Here is a 26,953-nt window from a genome sequence, read left to right as displayed (position 1 = left end):
CCAAAGTGGACTTTGAGGACAGGAGCCACAGAGCCAAAGGAAGCACTGCTGTGGCTTGTGCAAGGAACCGAACATCCCAAGGACCATTAAGTAGCCTGGGAGGAGAGGGAAGGGTGCCCAGGGGTGATAACCAGCATCCTGTGCTTGCACTGAGTGTAAGCCCAATGTGAGCTCAGCAGGGAGCCTGTCGGACTCCCAGGTGAATAGTGACACTTGGAAGGGACCAGAACCAGGTTGGGGACCACCTTTCCACTGCCTTTGCACCACTGAAAGGTCCTCTGTTCAGAGCCTGGCTGCTCTGCCAGTTGGTACAGAGCAGTTCCCCGGGCGAGGAGTGACAGAGGGACTATCTTGCTGTCTGTGCCTCTGGCTTTGCCCAGCACCACACCCCGTATTGCTCACCACAGTCAGGGACTTAGGAAGATACCTGAGGGTGAGCAGGATGAGTTCTGCCCAGCCTGTGGACAGGAGAAGCATCCGCCATGGGGCTGCAGCCCACTCTGGGTGGCTGTAGCGATGAGCAGGAGCTGGTAGGAGGCGGGCGGGAACCTCCCAGGCTCTGAGATAAATGCTTTAGTTCTCAAAGTAGATCACATTTACAACATTATTTTAGAAAGGCTTTCTTCCCTACTCTTTCTTAGCTACTGAGGATGGAAATAAATTGTCTTAAAATATAAGATAGTAAAGAGCGTGGGCTTTGTGGAATGTGTGGCTTCTGTTGCTTCTACTCATCTGTGCCGCAGTAGCCTGCAAACAGCTTCAGCTAAACCACGTGAGCATGGTTCTTACACGGCTTTACGTAGCCTGTGGACTGTGGGGCAAGGGCTGTTGGCCCTTGTTTTATTCCATAGGTTTAATTGATGGTTCTAAACTTTTTGAATCGTTTGTAAATGTCTTAAATCACTACTGTATTTAGATCATTCTACCCCTCCCGTCCACCAGCCCATCTTATGCCCATCTCCAACACTCACTCTCAAATTTACGGCCTCTCATTTAATTACTAGTAAGTATTATTGTTAAGTATGTGTGTGTTCGGACCATTCACTGTGGCTTGTATCTACCTGTGTTGAGGCTGCCCGCTTGGGATTAGGTAACCTATCAGGGAGTTCCTCTTGAAGAAACCGATTTCTCCTCCCTTGGTTACATGGAACCCTTCCTCGAAGTGCAGGCCCTCTGGCACATCCCCATCCACACTGGCATGCCAGCTGCTGCCGTGCTTGTGCAGGTCTAGTTCCGGCAGCCACACGGTGGAGATTCATGATGGCTTCCCGGTCATGACTAGAAGACATGCTCCAATAGCAGGCACCCCGAGCGCCTGGCCTTGCAGTCTTTCCTTTGCTTTTCGGGATTTTCCCTCAGCCTTAGGTATAAGGGTTGCACTGCTTTATTGTGTTACTGCTTATCACTGGATGTTTGGTTCCTGCTTCCCTTAGTGCGGGTTTGTTCAGAGGACCCCCTGATAGGAAAGGGCTTTCTTGTTTTACTTAGTTTATGCTGAGGCTGTCCACTTGGGAGATTATCTATGGTAATCTCTAACCCCAGCAACACCTGCCTTTGCCTCCCATTTAAATACAGATGCAGTGGCTGTTGTAGCTTGGGTAAAGCCCTGCCAGAAGGATGAGTAGACACAGCTGAGGAGGAGTGCTGAGAGCAACCATTCCCATTTGCCACTCATTTGCCATTCATTCAATAGAAGGCAACTTTACTAATATTCATCATACTGTTCTGTCAACTTTCTTAATAAGTTTGAAATAAATTAAAATTTTAAAAGAACTAATATTAATATTAAAAATTTAAAAGAACTAATCCCTTGAAGCTAAAACTAAATTTTAAGAGACATGCCTTTGGTAATTCATGCAGGCAAATAACAAATGTGACAATCAAGTTTGCTGCCACAGTGTTTCTGGGCAGTGTGTGTTTCTGTCACAGGACTAAGAGCCTTCCTCAGCTGGCACTGCACATAAGCCAGCTGGCTGGCCAGTCCCCAGGACAGTAATCCCAGGGGTGTGGTGGAAGGTTCTTCTTTCTTTCCCAGTTGGCCCTGTGTTTGTGTCACAGATGTTTACAGGATATTAAGTTAGGAGGGAAAAAATGACTGCAGATAAATGGCCATCCTTATTAAACTCATGAAAACACCCATAAAGTGCCTGGTTGAAATGAAGTTCAAAATGAGTCAATCCTACTGCTGCCTCTCCTCGCTCTTGGAGAAGTTAAAACGATAACAGGCCCCATCTGTGCGATCCAGACAATCAGTGAGGGTATTTACCCTTTAGTCCAGGAGCCCCCTTGCCGCTGAGATGCTACTTTGAGTGGTAATCACTTGGCCTGGCCGGCTTTGGGAGTCATTAACCCTAACCCAGGAAGGAAAATCAAACAATTTTTAAAGTCCTTAAAAAGGGTAAAAAGTCCTTTCTATAATAGCACAGATATTGGATGTCATTCATGCCATTTTTCCCCCTTCAGGAGTGCGGGAGTCTCATCAAATAAGCATCTTTAAGATAATTGCTTCCATCTTGCACCTTGGAAGTGTGGAGATTCAGGCTGAGCGTGATGGGGATTCCTGCAGCATACCCGTAAGTGGCACCAGAGATGAAATGTGCACAGTCAGCTTGAATCCATGGGCATTTGCCTCTGTGCTTGGAGGGCAACCCCTTGTTATCTATTCTGAACAGTAATGGCTTCTGTTTTCTCACTGATATATATATATATATATATATATATATATTTTTTTTTTTTTTTTTTTTTTTTTTTAAGAACCAATTCGTTTCAATCAGCTGCCGTCAAGTTTCTATGGCTGGGGCAAGGAGTTTAGTGGGTAGTCAATAAATTTGTTTGATGGGTTTATTTTCCAAGTACTTGAGGTACATAAAATTCTACAGCACGTCATCAATCTGTTGAGTACCTTGTGGGGTCCAGACTCAAGTCTTTGCAGCAAGGAAATGGCGTGTTGGACACCACGTTGGTGACTGCTTCTTAAGAACTTGCATTCTAACTGGGTAGCCGCGATGGGATGACGCTTGCTGACTTTTTTCCAGTACAAGGCAGAATATTAAGTAAGGCATCTCGGTCAAGGGCCTACCGTCTGTGACAGCTCCTTAAAGGCTTAAAGGTCCTTCCCCAAGCCTCCTGTTGCAGTTGACATGTGGTAAGCAAGGAGGTGGTAGTGTGGGATGGAGCACGCAGAGGAGGCTCCTGTTAAAGGGGCAGACAGCAGCTGCCGTGTCTTCGCTGGAACTTAATGCTGTTGGCCAGCATTAAGTTATGCTAAAAGTCATCCTCTGACCTCGAGTAGTTGAATCTGCCATGTTTCCACTCCTGTGCCTATTTGTGACTAGCCTAGAAGGGAGCACAAGGTGTGGTTCTTACCTCTTGGGATGTGAAATTTAAATAACTAGATTCTAGGAAAAGCCCAAAGAATGTTAGAGAATTCAGGTGTGGGTGTGTGCCTGTGTCAGCCATAAGCTACAGCTGTTTCCACTTACTGCTACTGCTATTTGTGTAGGACTAGAGTTAGCAGGAGTTCAAATGCCCTCCCTGCCTTCAGGGATGGAAAGACCTGAACTCCTTCTGGGTTCAACAAAGCTCCTACCCAGCCTGCCCTCTAGCCCCACATGAGAGCTCTGTGACTCTCCAGCTGTACCCCTGAGAAAGGTGGGGATTCGGGAGCTTAAGCTGACATTCACAAGCTGCCGTGTGTATGTGCACTGTGGGGTGTGTTCAGCCTGCAGTACAGTGGAGATGGCAGCCATAATGCCTTGATAGCAAGTAGGGAATTCTGAGGACAGTGGCCTACCTGGTGAACACAGGTCCTAACTGACTTGTAAGTGAGCGTTTGAGGCTCGTGAAGAGTTGGCCCTTTGCCTTGGGGAGAAAAGGTGCAGAGTTTATGCCCCCCCATATGCAAATACCCCACGTATCTTTAGGTCAGCTGTATTCTGCAAGGGACAAGGACAATTGGGAAGAACATGCACTGACAAATTCCTGGCTTAGACTGGCAATTGCAAGAGGAACAACAAATATGTCCTTAAACCTCTAGCCATGTACCACCCTGTTCTCTTCAGCTGTCTCGGAGTCACACTACTGGTCATGGAGTTTTTGTTTATTTGCATTGGTTTTGGTGTGTGCCTTGCTGGACATCAAAGTTTTAGGCTCCTCAGCCTGAGCTCTCCAATTGAGCTGCACACTCAGCCTCCTGGCCATAGATTCTATGGCAAGCCAAGCCTCCCTTGCTTCCCTTAGCACAATGATTTCCCATTCCTTGTGTGATTATTCGCTGTCTCTCTCTCTCTTTCTCCTTCCTCTTCCTCCCTTCCCTCCTCCCCTCCCTACTCCCTTCCAAACTGATGAGGGCAGTAGGTCTGCTTATTCTTAGTCACCTTTGCAGTATACAGGGCTGGGTGCACACTCTTGGATAGCTGGGTGATTCATTGAGGCTGTCTAGGCCTGGGCGGTAATAAAAATGAGAGCCAGTGCGGACCTGACAGAGCTCAGTGGGTGCTGGAAGGCTGTGGCCACTTCTTTGCAAAGTCCAGCCTTGGGCTTGTTGTTGCAGTGTCTGATGTTGTGACCAGTCCTTCACTCCTGGCTGTTCAGATGAGGAGGAGTCATTGTTACGGGTGCCTGCTCCCCAACCCCACCACTAAGCTGTTGGACCACATCCGATGCATCAGTACTCTGCTTGATACCCAGCGGTACCGTGGGTACTTTGTGAGGTCTTTACAAAGGGGAGCGTCAGGACACTGGGAGAAAAAGGGACAGTGGATACAGGTGACAGATGAGATGCCCTGAGACGGGAGGCTGTGAGCACAGGTTGAAGGTCTAGGCTGTGAGAGTGATGGCCGCATCAGGGCTGCCAGGGTTCAAATCCCAACCCTGCCACTTCTCAGGTATGTCACTTTAGAGCTGCTTCCTCCCCTCCCCATATCCACTCCCTCCTTTACACAGTAAGTGGAGGCCTTTACTCCAAGCTGATGGTGATGAGGTCTAAACTAGTGCCACTCTGGTTGTTTGGGCCAGAATGGACCTTAAGAGTATGCCTCTTCCTATACAGAGGAGCAAAACCTCAGTAAAGCCCAGAGAGAGGAACTCTGTCTTGAAAGGCAGTGACTGGCGCCCTGCCAGGATAGGGCCAGGCAGGGTTCTTCCCTGTATCACCCCTTCTCACGTACTCAACTCAATTTTTTACTAAAAGACCTGAGCGACCTGCACACTTCCCAGTGACCCCGAGCACAGTGAGCCCAAGTGGGCCCCAGTGTGAGCTGGAGGAGTGTGCTGCTGACACCACTTTAGATGGATTCTCGTTGCATTCCTCAGGTCCGAGGGTAGGTTTGCTGTTTACTCACAAGCGTGTGCCATCTGCTTTGTAATTTTTATTTTTAACTAGAGCATGAGAATGTGTTCTGTGATTGCCAGTGTTACCTTGGAGATGAAACAGTGTCCAATTACTTGGACACCAGAGGCCATTTTCCCCCCTTGATTTTGGCAATACAGGCCCATAAAACTAACCCACTGTCTATAATGCTGAGTATTTTAATGGGTTTATCATCATCTCATTATGCTTAAATGTAATTGCATGATGTTAAATCAGTTTCTGTTACTTCCTTTAATCAACAGTCAGAAGTGGGTGGGAGCAGAGAAGCCTCCACTGTGGTGTCTGGAAACCTGTCCCCAGTGGTTTTAAAGAGTTAGCTCCATAAGTGTGGTTCTATCTCGGCCATACTCTGGCATGAGGAGTGGGAAGGGAAGGGCAAGGGACCAGAGAAGAGACAGAGGCACCTGGAAGAAGGCCCGTGTTTGCTACAAGCAAACCACTCAAATGTCAGGAGGTCCATCTGTAGTGTGTGCCTAGCAATTAAGGATTCCTTAAAAATAGGTCAGATGAACCAATCAGACACTTGGCACCTGTGAACTTGTTGCCTGCCAAGCAGGCTCCAAATTCTACCCTGGACGGTAACATTACTTTGGAGCAGGCAGGGATAGGCTGAGGTGAGAGCTGAGGCCGGAAGTAGCCAAGACACTGTAAAGTGCTTAGTGGGTATGAAGGTCTCTACATACCAAGTCTACTCCAGCTGCCTGGCTTGAGCAGTCTGAGAGCCTCGCTCAGCTTCAGTTTCCTCATCTAAGTGAAGCGCCAGAATGGCGGCTCCCAAGCAGGAGCCTGGCCCCAGAGAGACAGTCTGGGAGTGTTGTTTAACATGCCTGCCTCTTGGTGCTTATGAGCTCAACTACCTTGAACCTAGTGTGACACTGGTTAGTGCTCTCTCCGGCCTGTGTCCTATCCTTGCTTGGGGAACACATTGGTCTCAGGATTTGGAGGAGGAGCTTTCTTTTCTAACATCCTATTTTATATTAATGTTTGCTTTGGCTAGATGGCTACATACTGATAGGGTCAGTTGGCCTGAGGCTGTAATGTAAAGGGGGAAATGATAGCATTTTCTCTGTTAATTTTTTTAAATTAGCCCTCGTTTAAATCCTACAGGTGGCCTCATCAGAAATTGAGACCCATAAGCAATCTAGAGCCATTAGGAGGTAACATACCGTGTCCTGAATCTAAAAGATTCTCTTCTAGTCTCAGAGTTAATAAGCTGGCTTAGCCACCTTGCCAAGCCCAACAAGATAAGGGTGTGAATAACCACAAGGATAATGGGTTTTCTGTGGGGCTCCCTGAATGGGCAGCAGGGGTTTTCCACGAGACTCAGGTGGTTGAATGAAGTGAGACACAACTCTCTGGGGACTTTGATTTTCTAGTAAAAAGCCAGTGGTGTGTCAAGACTCAAGGCAGCCCTTTGTAGCAGCTGGGAAGCTGGTGTTCTGCCGTGTAAACGGGGCCTGTTTGCATGCCATCGCTGCAGAGAGAAGCTGTCCGCTGGGTGTGGGCTTGTTTCTTACCAGCACATCTGAATACATGATTTAGAGGACTGGAGTGTAAAACCCCAGGATGCTTCCATGTCCTGCCTACCTTTAAGACAGTCACCAATCTTCTCCCTATGACAGAAGGGGAGCTGAGGCTGAGGACAGGAGAGGGAAGAATGCTAGGCAGACCCAGAGCTTGTGTGGAAGGGCTTTGAGTGAGAGACAGACTGTTTTCTGGAGTTGAGTGAGTGATGTGTGTAACCTCTGCAGACTCATACTGCATGCTCAGATTGCACCTGCTGCTTTCTGGCTCCTGACTCTGGGCTGCTTCTGCATTCCTCAGCTGTCTGTCTGCAGGCTGCCCTTCACCTGTGCTGTCCCCTCATACCAGTTACCTGGCAGTTCAGGAAGGGCACAAGAGCAGTGCACAGCGCTTTATGTTGTTAAGGCTTTGTAATTTGGCCATTGGCAGATGTGATGATCAGTTTAAGCCACACTGCTCAGGCTCTGCCCTCTGAGTGTGGGGTGTGGGGGAGAAAACTGGTAAGGTGGAGAAGAGGTTCTGTGGGTGCTGGGAGCGAGGGAAAATGTGCAAAGGAGCCCATCTCTCTCCCACTCCCCTCCTGATCCTGCCTTCCTTTCCTCAGCCCGAGGACGAGCACTTGAGTGACTTCTGCCGCCTGCTAGGAATAGAACACAGTCAGATGGAGCACTGGCTGTGCCATCGCAAGCTGGTCACCACCTCAGAGACCTACGTCAAGACCATGTCCCTGCAGCAGGTGGTGAACGCACGTGATGCCCTGGCCAAGCACATCTATGCGCAGCTGTTCTCCTGGATCGTGGACCACATCAACAAGGCCCTGCACACCTCCCTCAAGCAGCACTCCTTCATTGGGGTCCTGGACATCTACGGGTAGGCCTGCATCCCGGCTTTCACTCCACCTGCTGCTCATCACTATATTCCTGTTGGCATCTGGGGGCCAGCAAAGGCCTGGATGGCTTCTCAGTGATTCCAGTCAGAAGAATTAAAGCAGTGCACAGGCATTTGAGGCTGTTACAACTGGAGTCACTGTTGACCCCAAGCCAAGATGCCAACTGTTTTACAATACAGGTGACAGTTGCCAAGGGAGCATCTGCCATGTCAAAACACTGATATTCCTACCCCTATCACAGACCTCTATAGCATCATTTTCCTAAAGTGATGTCTTGCTCTGTGGCAGAGACAGGCTTCAAATTTGAAATCGTCCTGCCTCAGCTTCCCAGTTACAGGGATTAAACCATATACCACCAGGGCCAAATTAGGCATCTATTTTTCCTTCTAAGAAACAGACCCTGAGAAGGAAATGGTGTGTCCATCTTCATTCTTGAAACCTCTGTCAGCTTTTGTGTCTGTTAGGTTCTGCCTTAGACTACCTCTTGATCTCACTGTCCTCAGTTGGAGTGATGGTTTTAATATTAATCTTGCCCAATTGTGCATAGACTGGTGCTTGCTATATGTTAGTATTTGTGTGGTTTCTCTTCCTTTTGGAATCCAGGGGGACTGACAGACTTTTGTTTATGACTGATCTCTGCAAGGTGAGGCCGCATAGTTTGGAGGGACCATATACAGATGTGGCATGAGGAGACTGGCTTTCTGGCCAGGCTGTCATGAAGAGCTGAATGGCCGCGGATCACAGCCTTTCTCTGGCTGTTCCTATGGCTTCAAGTGACATTGTGAGCTGGTCTTCCTGAGATTACTTCACTCCCATCTAGACTCACACAAAGTTAGGTGGACAGGGCTGTCTCCCTCTTTTCTCAGAAGTGCTCTGACCTCTTTAAGCTAAGAATAGATTACATTCTCCTACAAGCAATGCTTCTGTCTTAAAATAGACCCATAGAGTGCAGCGCTGCAGGAACACAGGCACTCTGGGGGATTACAGCTTGGTGGGCGGGAACTACTGGAACCCACCTGACCATGGCATAAAGCAGAATCCTCTTCAAAGAGGCCACTTCCCGGGCAGAAGGTCCTTCCACCTCCCTCTGTGCCTTGGCTCATCAGTGGCTTTCACCTTTTTTTATGGGCATTTAAAAAAAAAGTTAAATTTTATTTCTGGGATCACAAAGACCTCAGTAACATGCTGAAGAGTTAAGTTTTGTGAATAAGGTAAATAATGCAAGAAGCCTTAGAAAGTGTAGAAGGGTCTGTCTGAGGGTTTAGATACTTTGTGATGTCGCAGATTAAAACCAGAGAGGTCATACATGTTTGTTCAGCCAGGAGTTTTCTGCAGAAGGTGAGGTGTGAACTGGATGGATAGAGTGTGGGGAGCGGGAGAGTCCAGCAGTCTTGCAGTGGGAACAAGAGTACAATCAAGATGGTAGAAACAGACCAAGGTTTTGGAGCTGGAGAGATGGCTCAGTGATGAAGAGCACTTACTGCTCCTGCAGAGGACCTGGGTTCAGCTTCCAGAACCTATATGGCAGTTTACACATCTATAACTCCAGGTTGATGGGAGTCAACCCAATGCCGCCTTCTGATCTCTGTGGATAGCAGCTATGCAATCAGGCAAAGCATTCATATACATAAATTTAAATAAATAAGATGTATGTGGAAAGAAGCCATCTGGTTGAAGAACAAGCAGCAGCGGGAGGTGCAGCCTCTGAGCGGCCCCGCAGGTCAGGACTCTCTCCCTGTAGTCGGCAGCCACCCTCCTCTGCGCAGGGCCCCTGTCGCTTTGTGAGAGCACCACATTCTCAGAGAACTGCCTGCCTGCCTGTCAATGACTGCTTCGGCCTTCCCTTCCCTCCACCTCGAGTATTGTCAGGTCATTATTGCAGGTGAGAAGACCAGATCACTGGGGGTGGTGTCACTGTCTGGGCTAGTCCTGCACTGGATGGATTAAAAGGGAGAAAGTGAGCTGAGCACAAGCATTTACTGCTGTGCTTCTTGATTACAAAGTGCGGGTGTGACCCCCTGCTCCAGGCTCCAGATGCTGTGATTCGCTTCAAATGATTGACTGTAATCACCAGCTATGGGGAGGGGGGGAACACCTCTTTCTTCCTAGGTTGCATTTGTTGGTGCATTTTGTTACAGTAGCAGAAAAATAACTAAGACAGGTAGGTTTAGAGAAGTGATGGTCGTTACAACCTGGTGTCTCCAGGTCCTCCTTCCAACCACCGCCCTAAAGGTCAGCCCTAAATCCCAGCATGGAATCAGAATGCAGAGGAGCTCTGAACTCTGAATGAGCTGCTTCTCTTTTATCTATAAGCGCAAATGTTTCCGCAGGCCGGAGCCCACCCTGAGATAAATAATCACCACAGGAGCAGCACCAGGCCGCACATGTGTGCACCACACTCAGTGACTGCCGGGTAGCTTGTGGGGTAGAAAAGGTCGTGGCTACCTTGAAAAGTCTGTGGTGGCCTGCTACCCACTGGCCCCATGGCAGGCCTTCTGCACAGACCAGTTCCAGACACCCAGTGCCCAGGTGTAAGAACAGCTCCTCTTTCTTTGGCTCTTTTGTCCGCTGTCCAAAATAGTGCAAGATGAGCCATACCCAGAACAATTGTGCCAAGCCAAGCTGCTCTAAGAACCTGTGAAACTCCCTATGAGATGTTTTCTACCAGGCGGGGCTGGAAACTGATAGAGGACGGCCTGGCAGCTTTTGGCTAGAGTTTCCTTCCACGTTGATTAGCCAGCATTTGCCGCCTCTTGGCTTCATTAGTTACAATGCTAATCTTTTATTCCTCTTCCCTCCTTGGGTCATCAAAAAAAAAAAAAAAATGGCTCAATTTGGGAAAATACACTTTTTCTGTGTGTGGTTTTTTTTTTTTTTTGGGGGGGAGGTTATCTTTGACCTCATCTTTCAGCACGACAAGATTTGGCTCTAGCCAATCATCCATTTGTGCAGAGGACAATGCAGGGTGTAGAACATAGATACATTATTCTGAGGACGCTGCAAGAGAAGCTGCAGCAAGTGGTAGGGAGACTGAACTCTGGGAAGAAGGACATGGGATTTGCTTTCTTGTGTTGTTGCTGTTGTTTTCTTTGCTATGGTAAAATACTCCCACAAAACTGAAGAGAAATAGTGTTTATCGTTTATCTTAGCTCACAGTTCAAAGCTCATCCATCATGGTAGGGAATTGGAGCAACAGTTCAAAGCTCATCCATCATGGTAGGGAATTGGAGCAACAGGAACTTGAAGCATCTGATGACATGTGTCTCAGAAAGGGTATGAATGTTGGTGTCCACCAGGTTGCACAGGAGACTGCAGGATCTTTTAATGGTTGCTTTTGTTGTTGGGTTTCAGGAATTTAGTGCATATTCTGAGCATTAACCCCACAGTGGAGATGGGTTAGTGTACTCTGTTTCTATTCTGTAGACTCACTGGCCTGTAAGTAAATTCCTTAGGTGTACCATTGGCTTCATCTTCTGGTGAAAATCTTCTTTGTGTCCCTGGTTGGTTTGCTTTTGGTTTCACTCTCCAATGCAGATGACTATACAGTCCCAGCAGAGTTATTCGAGAGGACTGACCAGCCTGGCCTGGCCTTTTTATAAATGTCTTACAGAAAATGAAAGGAAAAAAACTCAGATTACATTTACCCTTTGACTTATGGACAACAGCCCAGTTCTTGGTGGCACAGAAAGTCACAGGACATTGTTAACTTTAGAGCAAGCATAACAAGTTAGATCTCACAGGTCAAATGATACTATTATGTTGATCTTTTGCTATCCTGGCATCTAAAGAGAGCTTTACATCTTGGGCTACTCCAAAGCCAAATTCAATCTTTTAGATTCATGCAGGAATGTCCTGCCCTTTGACATTGCAAACAATGCTATTACATACAAAGTTCATGCAATCAAAGACTGTGCAATCAAGTTATCAATGATCATGGAAGATGGCTCTGTTGGTAAAGTACGTGACATCCGTGCATGAGGACCTAATTTTGGATTCTTGAATCCATGTTTTTTAAAAATAAATAAATAAATAAGCTGGACATACTGGGGAGGCAGAGAGAGATGTGAGGATCCTTGGGGCTTGCTGGCCAAATCGGCTAGCAGAATCAATGACCTTCAGGTTCATTGAGAGAGATGGTCTCAAAATTAAAGTGGAAAAGTGATTGAGGAAGAGCCCTGCACTGACTCCAGCTCTATATGCATGTGCATATGGACTGTGCTCAACCCCTGTGCCCACACCCCCACACAAGAAAACATGCACAAAAGATGATGTTTCAAGAAAGTTTATGATTTTGTGGGTTTTTATATATATTGATTTACTTTACATCCCGAGGCTGCCCCCTCCCTCCCCTCCTCCCAGTCCCCCTCACTTCCCTTCCTTCCCTCTCCCATTCTCCCCAGAAAAGGGGACTCCCCCACCCCCTGTGTTAACCTTCTCCACCACATCAAGTCACATCAGGACTGAGCATATCCTCATCCCTTGAGTCCAGGCTAGGTAGCGCTGCCAGGGGGAAGTGATCCAAAAGCAGGTAATAGAGACCATGTTAGAACAGCCCCCCCACTTGCTAGGTGCCCCATATGGACACCAGGTCATCTGTCAGCTACATGTGTGCAGAAGGCATAGGTCCAGAACATACATGCGCCTTGGTTGATGTCTCAGTTTCTGAAAGTCCCATGGGACTGGGTTAGTTGTCTCTGTTAGTCTTCCTGTGAGGCTCCTGTCCCCTCCATGTCCTTCCATCTTCCCCCAATACTTCCACAGGACTCCCCGAGTTCCTCCCCAGTCTTGGCTGCAAGCCCTAGAATCTGTCTCCTCTGCTGCTGCCTGGAGCCTCCCAGACAAGTCAGAAGGGGTTGCATTCATGGATATCTATAGGTTGGGTGTACCTGATAGTCCTTTGGAATATGACCCTCAGAACTGAATGCTCAGATGAGGCTCTACTTTTTCTCTGTCTGTATCCAGCCCCCCTGATATTGTGACCTCCCCCTCTAAAAGCCTAGAGCAGAAGAAGTTAATACTCTCCCAAAAGGTTCTCGTGTACTGCGAGCTTCTAGACAGCTTTCTGGTAGTCCTTTGGGGCAGAGGGATCATGGCTTGTTCTTCATTGCAGTTCTTATATGTCTGGTTGGGGGACTTGGAGAGGTCAAGCACCTGAGAGTAGGCATTTTCTGATCGCCATGGGTAAGGCACCAAAGGGACCTGGGAATTAAGGTACTACAGACTGCTTTCCTTTCAGCAATGCCTTGGCCTGTGTTCTCTCGGAAGGACAAGCTTTGTGAACAGGAGCTGTTGGAAGCCCTCCCACTTGAAAGTCCAACGAGCCAAACTGGCAATGGTTGGTAAACAGATGAGTGTGTCAGTCTCTCTAGGAGACTCTAGGATGCCCAGGTGAGAGATCACAACTTCAGAGTGGCAAAGGATCCAGAAAAAGATACTGGCTCATCTCTGGCATCCATGTATGATGACTCTGTTCTTCTAGCACAAATCTCCCCAGGATAAGCTTCCTGTGTGCCATTTAGCCCTCCCATGTGTGAAGCCTGCATCCACCTCTCTACATTCTACCAAAGGTAGAAGCCTGACGTTCTGGTTCCTCCAGCCCACGCACCAGAAGAGATGCTGATGCTCAGCCTTCGAGAGGCACACAGCACTCTGCTGGGTCTCATGGCCAAGGCATATCCTTGTCACTGCTGTTCTACCTACAGTGGTTTTTTGCTGTGTTTATAGAGGCATCTGTGGCTCTTGCTTCTCCCTGAAATTGGGTCCAATGAGAAGGAAATTAATGATGTGCTCAAGTCACATCTTTAACACGGAAGGAAATAGCAGCTGCTCATTGCACCACCAGCAGGAAGGATCCCATGTCTCTGCCTTGTTTGTGTGTTCTCCTTCTTCCCACCTGCAGATTCTGGGTAAAGTCTTCTCAGGACAGATCCACTTCCCTCTTATATACAAATTTACTGGTAGCATTTTATTTTTGAAAGCTGTTTCTGTTGATGGATAGAATTACTGCAAATAGGAGCTGGAGAGATGCTCAGCAGTAAGAGCACTGGCTGCCCTTCTGGAGGATCCAGGTTCAAATCCTAGCACCCACCTGGCAGCTCACAAATGTCTGTAACTCCAAGATCTGACCCTTTCACATAGATACACATGCAGGCAAAACACCAGTGCACATAAAATAAAGGTAAATAAAATTTAAAAAAGATTATTTAGAGTTACTATAAATTTAATTCTGTTGGAAAGGAAACATTGTCCCATCTCCTTGACTGTATGTTTCTGAGTCTTACTCATTTTCCAAGTCGGCCAAGCCTCTCATTCATCTCTAGCATTACAGTAATTATGCTGGATGGCAGATGAATCGTTACCAGATATTATCTTAGAAACATGGAAAATTATGAGCTAATTTCAGCCATATCAAATTAATGAGAATGTTCTTTGTGGAGTGCTCCCAGTGCAAACCTTTAAAAAATGACAAGTGGGAGAGTTTTAAATCCTCGGTCCTCTGTAGAGCTGAGGACTGGCTCTGCCAGCACACTCTGTGGCCATTATCTAACCAGTTGCTGAGCTGAGTCTTTAATCTTCCTTGGAGGCTGTGTTAATTAAATTTCCTCTAGGTTTGGACTGTCATCAGCTATCACCGTGGATGGAAGTGGAGATGTATTAAGGTTCTAAGTGATATACCTCAGGTTACAGAAGTGATATCTGGACTAGGAGGGCCATTCTATGGGTAAAAACTGTTGCTTGGCCTGCCTTGTAGTAGGGCAGTGATTCATCATAGCGTCTGAGTCTTTGATCTTGCTTTATTAACTAAGAGTCATTTTTCCCATATGGACATGGCCACAGGCTGTACTTTAATGTGGCTGTCTCCAAGCAATTGAATTCTTTGATCTGAAGGTGACTTCCCACTTCTCTGTGTCTTAGACCTCGTTGGGTGTGAGGGAAGCTTGAGGTTTTTTGAATACTGCTCTGGACCTGTTAGGTGTCTGGTGGTAGTCCCTCTACACAGAAAACTGTCTCCCTACTGCTGTATCCCCAGCCATTCACCAGGACTGCACCTCTTCCTGATAGTGCAGTTTAGGGAAGGGCTTGCAATGACATCCTACACAAGACAGAAAATCCAAGTGTTTATTCTTAGAAGTGGGCTAGCAGTGATGGAGAGGGCCAGATGAGGCCTGTATCTCCAGCCCTACTGATACCTCCACCTCCTGCCCGACTCCCCAGGCCTCAGATACTCCTACTCCTCCTCCTAAAACATACTCTGCTCACATCTCTTCCAAGTGATCTTTTCTTCATTTCAAATCAGACTTTTGTCCCCTCAAAGTTAAGACTTTGACCAGAAGATTCTCTGTGTTCAAATACTCTGGTCTTCCCACTTTCTGGATTTAGATAGTTTAATTAACTTCCTCATATCTGGCCTTCCTCAGTTGTAGAGATGTATTAATGGGAGGCCCTCACTCCTGGCTGTTTCAAGCATTAAAGGAAAACCCACAGGGTCTTTGACCTCAGTGTCCTTTAGGTGCTTATGTTCGATAGTTTTGTTTCAACTTGACACAAGTGAAAGTCATCTGAGAGGTGAGAGCCTCAATCGAGAAGACTGGGCTGTAGGAAAGCCTGTAGGGCATTTTCTCAAGGATTAACCCTAGAGAGCCCAGCCGGTCAGGGTATGGGGGTATAGTAGGGGGACACTGATGGTCCTGGGTTCTGTAAGAAAGCAGGCTGAGCAAGCCATGGGGAGGAAGCCAGTGAGCAGCGCCCTCCATGGCCTCTGCAGCAGCTCCCGCCTCCAGTTCCTGTGCTGTTAAGAGTTCCTGTCCTGACTTCCTTCAGTGATGAACAGTAATGTGGAAGTGTAAGCCAAATAAACCCTTTCCTCCCCAGCTTGCTTTTGATCATGGTGTTTCCTCACAGTAATAGTAACCCTAACTGAGATAGTGCTGGCGGGCCACTGCAGCTTTGAGATTGATGTGTGAAAGAAAGCTTCCACCCCCTTCTGATTCCCTCCCTCACCCTACCACTCGGCCCAGGGCTGCTCTGTGTACAAAGGGCTCCCCTCATCCGAGGCAAAGCTGCTGGAGCCTACAGTGCTGCCGGCATGCTGATTGATTCCACTTCTAGCTAGTTGATCTTGTTTTTTAAGCTTTGTAACATCATCTCATTCTCACAGCGATAGAGCTGGTAGAGCTAGAGGTATAATCATTGCACCTGAATCCTGTGGTTTCATTTGCAGTTCTCTTTTCCCAGCCTTCTTAGTGCCACCAATGTGCATCAGGCTCTAATGGGGTCTTGCCTGTCCTCCCTTACTTGGCCTTGTTTTCTTCCTGTCTGTGGGTCACATCTGATAGTCATTTCTTAATTTGAATCCTTCAGAATCTTCTACTGGCCCTGGGAAAATCCAAACCTTAAAAAGTATAGTTTAGGGCTGGAGAGATGGCTCAGCGGTTAAGAGCACTGTCTGCTATTCCAAAGGACCCAGGTTCACTTCCCAGCACCCACATGGCAGCTTACAACTGTCTGTAATGCCCAGTCAAAGTGATCTGACACCTTTACCCTAATGCACATAAAATAAAGATAAATAAATATTTTTTAAAAAAAGTATAGTTTATAAGCCCTGTAGGCAGGGCTCCTCCCCTCTCCTTCCCTCCACTCTCCTCTCCTCCCTTCCCCACTCCCCTCAGTACGCTTCACCTCCCCTCCTCTCTGTAGGTTTCCTCCCATATTGTAAATGCATGAGTTGAACAATAATGTATTGATATTCCAAAGTATAGACAGTTCACAGAGTATAAATCCAAAGTTACAGAGGTTCCCAGACAGTTCACAGAGTATAAGTGATTCAAGAAGAAAAATTGAACTCTGTTGATTACCAAAGCAATTCAAAGACATTTTTACATGAAGTAACCAGAAATTAAAAAAAAAAAAAAGTTTGGGAAGTGTATGCATGGATATAATTCATTTTGATCATTATCATACTCTACCCCCTTTTGCTTTCCTCCAGTTTCTTCCCTACTCCCCCACCTCTTTTGCTTCCCATCTTCATAAGTGCTCCTTTCCCCCACTGACTCCACCTCTGTTCACATGGGTGCAGGTACTGGAGGATGCGTGGTCTTGCACGGCTCACATCCCTGATGAAAACCAGTTTTCTGTCTTCTAATAGCCATTAGTTGCCAATAACTCCTTGGCTAGGTGTGGCACTTCACCAGTCCCTCACCCATTCATGCTGGCTTGAGCCTGTTAGAGCATCAGTTCTCAACATTTGTAAAAACTGTGTCAAAATATTTAAACAAACTCAGTAAATATTATGTTAAAAATGTAACATTGTTGACTGTTGTTAGAATGACCTTCAAGGCAAGGCAGGGGTAGAGAAATAGCAAATTATTTCTACCTTTCTGGGGGTGTGCCTGCTTCTGCCTTTCATTAAACAGTGCTCTGGGGAACGGAGAGGTGGATCTGTGGGTAAAAATGTTTACTGTGCAGGCAGGAGGACCTGAGTTCAAATCCCTAGCACTTATATAAAAAGCAGGGCATGGCTAGATGAGCAACTGTAACCCCAGCATTGTAGGGGTGGAAACAAGACTGCTGGGGCTTGTTGACCACCAACCTGAGCTCCAGGTTGAAAGAGAATTTTTAAGTGAATACGGTAGAGAAATATGTAGTAGATAAATAAATAGTAGAAAAAATATGCCTCTCATCCTCCTCAGGCCTCTTCCAGGTACTCACAGATGCCTGTACCTCCATAAACACCTGAACATACACACACATCACATACAACACATACACACAAAAAAAGTGCTTTTTCACATGGTAGTTCTGCTAGGATAATATCTGTAGGAAAGAATTACGAACTTGAAAAGGTATATAAAATTGTCAGAACACTGATAGCAGCACATGATAGAAAAGGAACCAGATGTCCTTCACTGGGGATTAGTGAGTTGATACAACTTTGTGCCAGCTCCTGAGCATTTCTCTAAATTGGGGAAATGTGTCCTTGTTGGTGGTACCCTGACATGTCCTGGGTTTGAGACGTGGCAACAGACCTGTCCTCTTTCTGTACCCAATCCAGTCACCTTTCAATTCCCAGGCCTCAGCCCACAGATACATACAAACCTAAAACTGGTACCTGAAAGAATTGTGTGGTGGTATATTTGGAGTGGAAAGTTAAATGATAAAAACAGGAGGCAAAATATGAGTCTGGTCTTTTTTTTTTTTTAATTACCTTTTAAAAGACCTGCCAATATACAAGAGAAGCATGGCTGATCTCCCTGTCTGTCTCTCCTCCCTACAAATTTCCTGCTGTCAGCCCTTTATCAGTTATAAAGGAATCATCTAATGTCTCTATTTCTAATTTCCCGAGACTCTGCAACATTGATTTCTGCAATCCAAGTCTGTGTGCACAGGACAGAGCATGGCAGTTCAGTACTGGCATGTGGAGGAGGCGGTCTTGCTAAATCCTAGCTACTGCTCGCTTGGATGGTGTATCTTACCTGTGGCTTCACCTCTTTCCTTCCACAGCTTTGAGACCTTTGAGATCAACAGCTTTGAGCAGTTTTGTATCAACTATGCCAATGAAAAGCTCCAGCAACAGTTCAATTCGGTAGGCTCAATGTATGGTCTGGGTTGCTGGGACGGAGGTTGGAAGGAGGCTCAATGTATGGCCTGGATTTCAGGGTGGGGGGCTTGATGTACCTCTGGAATGACACCCAGGCCACTTCTCTTCTGAGATTGGTATGATTCCGCTCTGCCTCGACCTCCCCTTTGCTTCCTGGTGGTGCTCCCAACTTGAGGAATTGGCTCCCCATTGCTGGGGTAGGAAATGTGACTTGGGCAGCTATGTGGAGAAGTTAAATGTTCTACCTTGACCTTGAGCTACTCCTCTCTGGGCCTGCGCTTTCAGGGCATTTAAGGAACTGAAGACCAGGTGCAGGATTCCTCCAGTTGGCTAGAGTCCAGCAACATGTGGGATTCTAATGTCCTAAGACAAGGGCTGCACAGGAATGGGAAACTACCTAGCTGGGCTTTGTCATTTCCGCTCATAACTGTGAGTTAGTGTCCAGACCTTTCCTGGTTTTTATCTGTCATCTCCCAAGACCCAGAATTTAACAAGAGCTTGAGGGAAATAACTGTCGAGATGTGTCCATAGCGCAGTCACCTTAGCCGTTTGCTTCTCTTCATAGCATGTGTTCAAGCTGGAGCAAGAAGAATACATGAAGGAGCAGATCCCGTGGACCCTGATTGACTTTTATGATAACCAACCTTGTATAGACCTCATAGAAGCAAAGCTGGGCATCCTGGACCTATTGGATGAAGAGTGTAAGGTAATACTTCTCCTGTAGTCATTGAGTGGCTTGGGTCTAGTGTTTGGCAGAGGGCTCCTGTGTGGTGCAGTGGAAAGCAGGTACTGTGTTGGTGGTATGGATTTGTTCTCACAGGTCCTAGATGCCCAAAGAAGCAGCTAACATCCAGATAGGTGCTCACCCAGAGATGAGGACTTAGAGCCTGGGTGGTCCTTACAGTATCAGATGGTTGTGAGTAATGGACACTCATGAGGCAGTGAGAGCCACATTTTCCCACCCTGAAAGTCCCACCCTGTGGACTTCCCTGGTACAAAAGACAGTTGTGCCAATAGCAGGAGAGCACCTGGCAGGTAGGAATGTATGGTGAAGAGCTCTGCCTCTGTAACCCAGCTTTAATCCAACTATCAAACGTCCTGGGTTTCCTGCCCTATGAATTGATGGGAATGAATTGGATCAGTGCCTGATGGGAAGGGAGTTGAGTGAGTAGGTGTTCTTCCCTTTAGTGATAGACACCTGCATGAGAAAGCATGGAAGCCATGTGGCTTGGTCTAGAAAGAGAAGAACCAGTTGCTTTGACTTCTGTCTCCCACAATTTTCTGGAAAAGCCCTGAGTGTGGCTGGGCATCTAGGGAAGACAAGGAGTCTCTTTTCCAGAAGGGCGTTCGTTCTTGGTGCACACTCATAATCCCAGCTCTCAGGATGCAGCAGTAAGAGGATCACTCAGATGTAAGGCTAGCCTAGACTAAAAAGTGAGTTCAACACTAGCCTATGCTAACTACTGAGACCCCACCCCTCTAAGGAAATAGAAAATATACCAAATCCTGCAGCTGGCACACATCCATCTCTTAAATTTTGGGGTGGTGGAGAGAAATTGGGAGGCAGAAGTCTCAGTCTGTAGCCCAGAAGAACCTCGACCTCTGTAACTCAGACTGGCCTCACACTCATGATGCTCCTCCTACCTCATCCTCCCCAGTGCTGATGTTGCAAGCATATACCATCGCACCAGCTCTCCTAACATTTACAGCATCTCTCTGCAGATGTGGACTTTATCTCCAAAGTCAGCGCCTGGGAGAAATGATCCCATGTGTTTTAGCTTGTCTAGGCTTGTCTAACCTGAGAAGTTACAGTGAAGGTGGAACAGCTGTTCCTGGATGAATTTACCACTGGCCAAAGTCATAGTCAAGGCTCCAGTCAGACTATCACTCTCCTTCTGACTGGGGAATGTGAAGGTCATGCCATCTTGAGGGACCATGAGGATGTCCTGTTCTACACAGGTCTGTCTGGCTCTGTGTGAAAAATCTGATGTATCACAAACCCAGGAGCTCCCAGGGAAGACGGCCTTTCATATCCCATTTACTCACAGCCTCTCACAAAAATACCTCAGGGCTTCAGGACAATTTGTTCTGAGACCTGAACAGCTGTGAGATGGTTTACAATGAATTGCACTTCCCTTTGCCAGCATTCCAAGGCTACCTGTGGGTTTCTCTGGCCGTATTGTCTGAAGATAGGAGAGGAGTCATCACCCAAGGAAACAAGATGGTTTCCAAGAGTATTGGTTCCTAGAGTAGGACACAATCCCCTGGGGGAATTGCAGAGCAGTGCTGGCTGGGGACCTGGTGGCTTTGGAGGCCATGTGTCAGCACACGGGAGGTAATGGTCATGGAGAACACAGACAGACTATGCAAGCTATGTTCAGCAGTTGGCTGGGTGACGCCTGCAGTTCCTGTCCCAGTCCAGGGAGTACGCCTAGGCCCTACTACTGTCTTCACTTGGGGTACACATGTCCAAGGGTAGTCCTCTTGGGATCTACCTACCTATGAGAAGACATATAAAAGCAAAATTGTCCCAGCCTCCTATTGTCAACACCTGTGAGTCACCAAATGTGACCTGGTGCTGCATTTGAGAGCAAATCCCTAAGAAGCAGCAGGAGAGCGGGCGCAGGGCCCTGGGAGATCTGCAGGCAGATCTGGAGTCTGAGTCCCACAGCAGGCCCAGAGGCACGTAAGCTTGGGCCACAGTGGAGTGACAGTGACAGCAGTGGAGTGGAGAGCACCAGGGCATAGGCAGATCCTGAGCTGCGTGGCTGTTGTGTTTCCACAGGGGGCCTCCCTGCACCTTTGCTGAAGGACCTAACTGCCCATTTATCAAGCTAGTGGGGACGCCAGGCAGGGCCTGTGTCTTAGGTCACGGGTGTGGCAGAGGAGGCCAGGCGAACACTAAGTTAAGGAATAAGATACAAGTCTGCAGTGTGAAAGTGAGTTGCTCTGGGAGGGAGGGGTGTGAGCATGATCTGAAGCGGGGTCTAGCAGCTGCAGGCTTTAAAACAGCAGATGCTGCTACATTTGTCAAACTCACCCAAATGAGCCTTTTAAAGGGGCGGTACATCATTATGTCAAAGAGTCGGGGTGCCCCCTAGAGCAGTGCTTCTCAACCTTCCTAATGCTGAGACCCTTTAATGCAGTTCCTCATGCTGTGGTGAGCCCCAACCATAAAATTGCTTTGTCACTGCTTTCTAACTGTCATTTTGCTGCTGTTATGAATCGCAACATAAATATTTTTGGAGATAGAGGTTTGGCAAAGGGGTGGTGATCCCCAGGTTGAAGACCACTGCTCTAGACACTTCTGGGAGTTCCCATACCATGGTCCTAAAAGAGCTGCAGGATTTCTGTGGTGTTGATGGCACCTGGGCAGCCTGACACCTCCATGCTACCTTCGGGAGCCACCTCAGAGGAGTCCTTTGTCTCCTTGTCTCTCAGAGCCTCTGAGAAAGAATAATGAAGCATCACAGAAGAACTGAGGTCTGTGACCTCCCTAGGATAATTCACAAAGCCAAGTGAGGACTGAACTCCTGGTGATGTAGTCAGTGGGCAATCACTGGCTTGGAGATGTTGAGGGAAGCAGATCATTAAACCGCTTTGGTCCCTTCAGGGGGAAAAGCCTGAGCTTCTTCAGTCAGAAGCCAACCAAGTCACAAGCTACAGCTGTCCCTCCATTAATTAAGAGGGCAGGAAAAATGCCATGTGCTTGCAGGCAATGTTGATTGTAGGCTGTTCTTACCAAAATTCTGCTGTCCCCAGTGCACCAGAAGATTGTCTTGGGGTAGGGCTGGTGGTGGGATCATTTGCCAGCCTACATACCCCTAAGCCATTTCCTATACTCCACTGTCCTACCTTCCTGCCTCTTCCTTCTTCGGGGAGGAAGCTAGTCTACTTGATAGGATAAGATAGGTAGGTGTGTACTTCTCTAGCGGTGACGTTTACATCCTGAAAGGAGAGGAACCCTGCCAGAAGTTGGAGAGGTGGTATTGGAAGCCCACAAAGTCAGGGTGAATGGGAGAGGCGAGATCTGTCCTATGGAGCTCACACCCTTTTGTTTCATGGAACCTGATGACAGCTGAGCAAATGTACTCATTTTCCTGATTACCAAGTGGTTGTTAGAGACTGTATGGCACAGTCACACAGACCAGTGACTGAGGGGCCTCTGCCCTCCTGCCCCTCACCTGGGCAGCCTGTTTTCAGATTTCTCTGTTTTCAATAAAGCTCTTAAAAACACTTTACTTTTGCTATTAAGGTAAAGTAGCTTTTTTTTTTTTAAGGAGGCAGTGTTGGGGAATGGAAATCTTTCTCTAATGTCCCCAAATATGGACTCTTTCACCACAAACATTGTCCCTGCTTAGAACATCACCTGGGGCCAAAGCCTGCCCCCAACAGAACAGCAGACCAGAAGTGACAGCTAAGGACTCTTTGACCATTTCTTCAGCCCCTCTTTTGTCCCTGTCCCCCTGGGCCACTGCTAAAATGATGGCTTTCATCTGGGTTACCTATGTGTTATCTTGTTTCTTCCTGTACCTCTGTGCCCTCCCACATGTCCCTATAAACTCTCAGATCCCGCCTGCACTAAAACATCCAGCCCCAGCCCCTCTTGTCCCAAAGACCTACCGTTACCTTGCTGCTCCTCCTTGCTTTCTCTATTCTTTTTCTGTTTTGTTTGTTTGTTTTATGGCAACGCAGCTCTGCTTGGCCTAAAACCTTATGTGGAGCAGGTTAGTCTTGAACTGACTCTGCCTGCTGAGGATCAATGGAGTATGCCACTCTGCCCAACCCTCTAGAACACTTCTGTCCCCTCAGTGTCACAGAGCCCAGCTGGGCCCAGGACTCTGGTGCCATAGCTCTCTAGGGAGGTGGTTGCTTCTTACACACCTGGCTACATTGCTGAGCTACTTGGGTCTTGGTTCCACCACCCTCAGCAAACACCCATGTCATCAGCAGAACAACCACCTCACCTACTCATGCCCTGTCCCCTACTTCCCCTCATCCAGGGATGTCAGAACTCCTGTATCAGTTCATCCTCATTGCACCAAGCCCTGCCGATCTGAGTGACAGCGCTGCTGCTAAAGTCAGACCAAGTTTCCCTCCGAGATTCTCCTCTGTGGGTTGAGACTCTTCTCCCAGCTCGAAGCAGGGTGCTGATCCAGTAACTCCTGTGTCCATTTATGGTCCTTGACCTCAGCAAACACACCTAAGTTGTATTTTCCTACCTGTTCAGAGAAGCTGCTCCCACGCCCACCCAGCCTGTGACTCTGCAGAGGCCTCCTTGCTCCTTCATAGGGAATCCAGGTTGCCAGGCAGGAAATTAAAAACTGCTGTAGGTAGCTCACTGGAAATAAAACTAGCCTTATCCTGAACGTAACCTCTGGCCCCACTATCAAATTTAAAAAGACAAAAAGAAATTCCTGCTAGAATATTCATCATTTTCTCTGCATCCTAGGATGCCCTAGAAAAGAGATCTTCCCCTAAGAAGGACAGCTACCCTCCTGACCAGCATCCCATGCACTCCTGTCTCCTGGGAGACCACAACCCCTGCCTACTGGATAGATTCTAGGTGGTCTTTCCATTGTTGAGCTCTGTACTATCCCTGTCTGTCCATGCTGGGCTCTCCCTCCAACTCGACTTCCAGAGACCTGTCCCCATACAGGTCGCCTATTCTGGGTGGGTTGTGACTTTCTGATAAGTGGCATCCAGTACCACAGGCCAGAGAGGGAGCTGATCCAGATACCGAGATTTGAGTTGATACTGTGAAAATATGTTGAAACTATGGCTAGCAATAAGCACTGTGGGCATTGGCTATTGCTGTGCTGAGAATCCTAACTGGGAGTCCCTGCTGGCTGATCTTAGTTGGAAGTAGAACAGGGAGTTACAGGAGAGATGGATCTCAGTCAGAAAACATGACCTTGATTCTTGGTCTCCTGTGGCTGTCCATGCCCATCTAAATTAGTGACTCAATGGGCTCATAGGATTTTCTCACTGAAGTCCAAGTGCATTTTCAAGGCGGGGTGACTTGGCTGCTGGCATATTGCAGCATTTGCTTAGTAGAGCTTCTCTTTGTGGTTCTGTCTGACCCAGTTGGGTCAGTCTGTTGAAGTCCTTCTTGCTCCCAGGCTCTGGCCTGCCTGGTCCTGACAAGCTCTGCTATGTTGGCTCCTCCTCGCCCACACCTGGTAGGTCTAAAACAGAACTTGGAGAATTCTTGGAACAAATATAAAAGAGTATATATAGAAAGTGCTGAATTAAATATATTTTATTGTCTGTCCAACAGAATTAATAGCCTCCTTCAAGAAAGAGGTTTCTTTCTTTAAATTTCCTCTAGCACATGGCACAGGGGATTCAATACTAGTTAGACAAAATTGAATCTTGAGAAAAATCACTTTGCTTACAAAGGCCCTAAGAAGTTTGCTCCCACCTCTGTAAGCACTTTCCTTTTAGAGCACACCTTGTTTAGGAAGTAGAGCCCTCTTTGAGTAGACACTGCAAGAGTCACTTCCAGTCTTGCCTGGTCTGAAAGTGCAGTGTAAGCTATGAAGGCGAGTGGGTAAGCTGCCCTCTGAGGACTGTTAGTGGGGGTTGACCATAACCACATGAATGATGGACCCCTCTTCTTCTAACAAGCCCCCTCCTACTTCAGTGCCTTTGTTTTAACCTAATGAACCCAATGCTTTTTTCTATTGGTATGAGTGTGTATGTGTCTGGGGAGGGAGGGTGCCGTTTTCCTGGAACATGAGCAGTTTATCAGTGGCTACACCACTGAAGAAAATTACTCCCTCCACCCTAGTACCCATTAACTGCCTGTTGACTCTCAGCCAGAGGTGGAGTCTTAGCAGTTCCTTCGCCATACATGATAACAGGCCCAATCTTGTGCAGGTAGCCACAGCTTCAGTGAGCTCATGGTTGCAGTGACCATGTCATGCCAGTTTCACACCCCCAAGAGTTCTGGCACCTACATCATTTCCACCCTCTTTTCCAGGATGTTTCCTGAGCCCACACACCCTCAGTCCTATGTTTGTATGTAAAAGAGATGTCTCACTTAGGGCTGGGCACTGTACTGTCATGTATTCCCCACACTCTGACAAGCTGTGACTCCATCAGCCACCAACTACTACAAAAAGAAACTTCTCTGTTGAAGGCCATGGGCAGCACTGATCTCAGAGCACAATCAGCAGTCTGTGCCATAGCTTCAGTGAAGCAAGTTGCTTCTTTTCTTTGGCCATCTGTAGAGATGTAGAGAGAGGCTGGCCCTGAGAGCTTGTCACATAGTGAAACTGCTGAAGTTTGGATCTACATTCGGAGGACAGGGGATAGGCAAAGGATTACTCAGTGTGTGGCCAGAAACCAATTCTCAGTCCTCTGAGGGGTGAGGAAAGGGCTAAGACTGTCCTTTGGCTATATGGACTTATAGTATATAGTGACAATATCCAGAAGCTAATTGTGAACTGTACTACTATGCCTGTGCCTGTAAGTTCAATTGTTAGAAATTCCAAAGAGAGCCAGAAGAACAAAAATGGCCAGAAAAGGCTTCAAAACAAAGGGCAGCCTGAGCAGGGCAGTAGTATGGATGAGCTACAGCAGGGATTATAAGCTAATTATGCCAGTCTTCTGAGTGAGCAAGAGCATGGTGGCGGGGTGGGTAGGAGCATCTTCAGACAATTCCAGATGGGATTCTGTCCCTGTTGCTTTGGTGTCCATCTTCATCCTCTCCTCAGACTTCTCTTTTCTGCTGGCTAGCTTATTCTTTGAGACTCAACGCCCTCCCATGGATGCCCCACATGGGAAGTCAATGACCTTTCATAGCAGGATCCTAAGAGTTCATGGTTGAGTTGTTCTTATCAAGGTCCAGTTAGAGTCCTGGCTCGAGAGCTGCATCCAGACTCCAGCCCTCTGCCATGATGCTTCTCTGCCTTGGCCTGCTTCGTGAGGTACTCTGCCTGTTTGTGCTCCTCCAGGTCCCCAAAGGAACTGATCAGAACTGGGCCCAGAAGCTCTACGAGCGACACTCCAGCTGCCAGCACTTCCAGAAGCCACGCATGTCCAACACATCCTTCATTGTCATCCACTTTGCAGATAAGGTACCTGTCCTCTCTGCTGACCTGGGACAGACACCTTAGGGCGGCAGGAGGCAGAATAAAGGATTTCCAGGCGAAGGAAGTTGTTGTTGTGAGTTCCGGTGGTCTGAAGCTGCAGGCTCTGCTCTCTTCCCCACCCTGCCCTGGCCCAACTCCGGTATGCTGGTTGCCAAAGATTAGGCCTTTCAAAAGCGCAGCAGGCAGTAACTGAGGTCTGCTCTCCAGGGAAGGTGGCTGTGGGGGAGCAGTTGGGAGTCTGCTGCCACTGGGCCTGAGAAGTGGGAGGAGTGAAAAGCAGCCTGCCCTGAACCTCTTAACTAGATTTCTATTGACTTCTCAGGTGGTAATGTGCATGTAATTGCATATCCTGATTCAATTCATCTGGGCCGCTGGCAGAGACATTGCTTTCACGGAACCCTAAAGAAGCCTTCTCTCATGGGAATTCCCTTTAATACAACATTGTTTTATTGTTTCGTTTTCTTTCAAATGAA

The 26,953-nt window shown here is 47.5% G+C and overlaps 1 protein-coding gene across 4 annotated transcripts in view; it reads left to right on the top strand.

Moving 5' to 3' along the window:
• The window catches only part of Myo5b (myosin VB), a 300,504-nt gene that overhangs the window by 182,708 nt on the left and 90,843 nt on the right, over positions 1–26,953 (top strand). For all 4 annotated transcript variants that reach the window (XM_060377047.1, XM_060377045.1, XM_060377046.1 and 1 more), the window contains exons 9-13: positions 2,464–2,573; positions 7,500–7,765; positions 18,285–18,366; positions 18,947–19,087; positions 26,343–26,465. In XM_060377047.1, coding sequence (XP_060233030.1) covers positions 2,464–2,573; positions 7,500–7,765; positions 18,285–18,366; positions 18,947–19,087; positions 26,343–26,465 — 722 coding nt within the window. The remainder of the gene's footprint in view (positions 1–2,463; positions 2,574–7,499; positions 7,766–18,284; positions 18,367–18,946; positions 19,088–26,342; positions 26,466–26,953) is intronic.

This window comes from Meriones unguiculatus, chromosome 2, assembly GCF_030254825.1.
Source record: "Meriones unguiculatus strain TT.TT164.6M chromosome 2, Bangor_MerUng_6.1, whole genome shotgun sequence".
Lineage (NCBI taxonomy): Eukaryota > Metazoa > Chordata > Mammalia > Rodentia > Muridae > Meriones > Meriones unguiculatus.
This window is presented reverse-complemented; position numbering and strand designations above follow the sequence as displayed.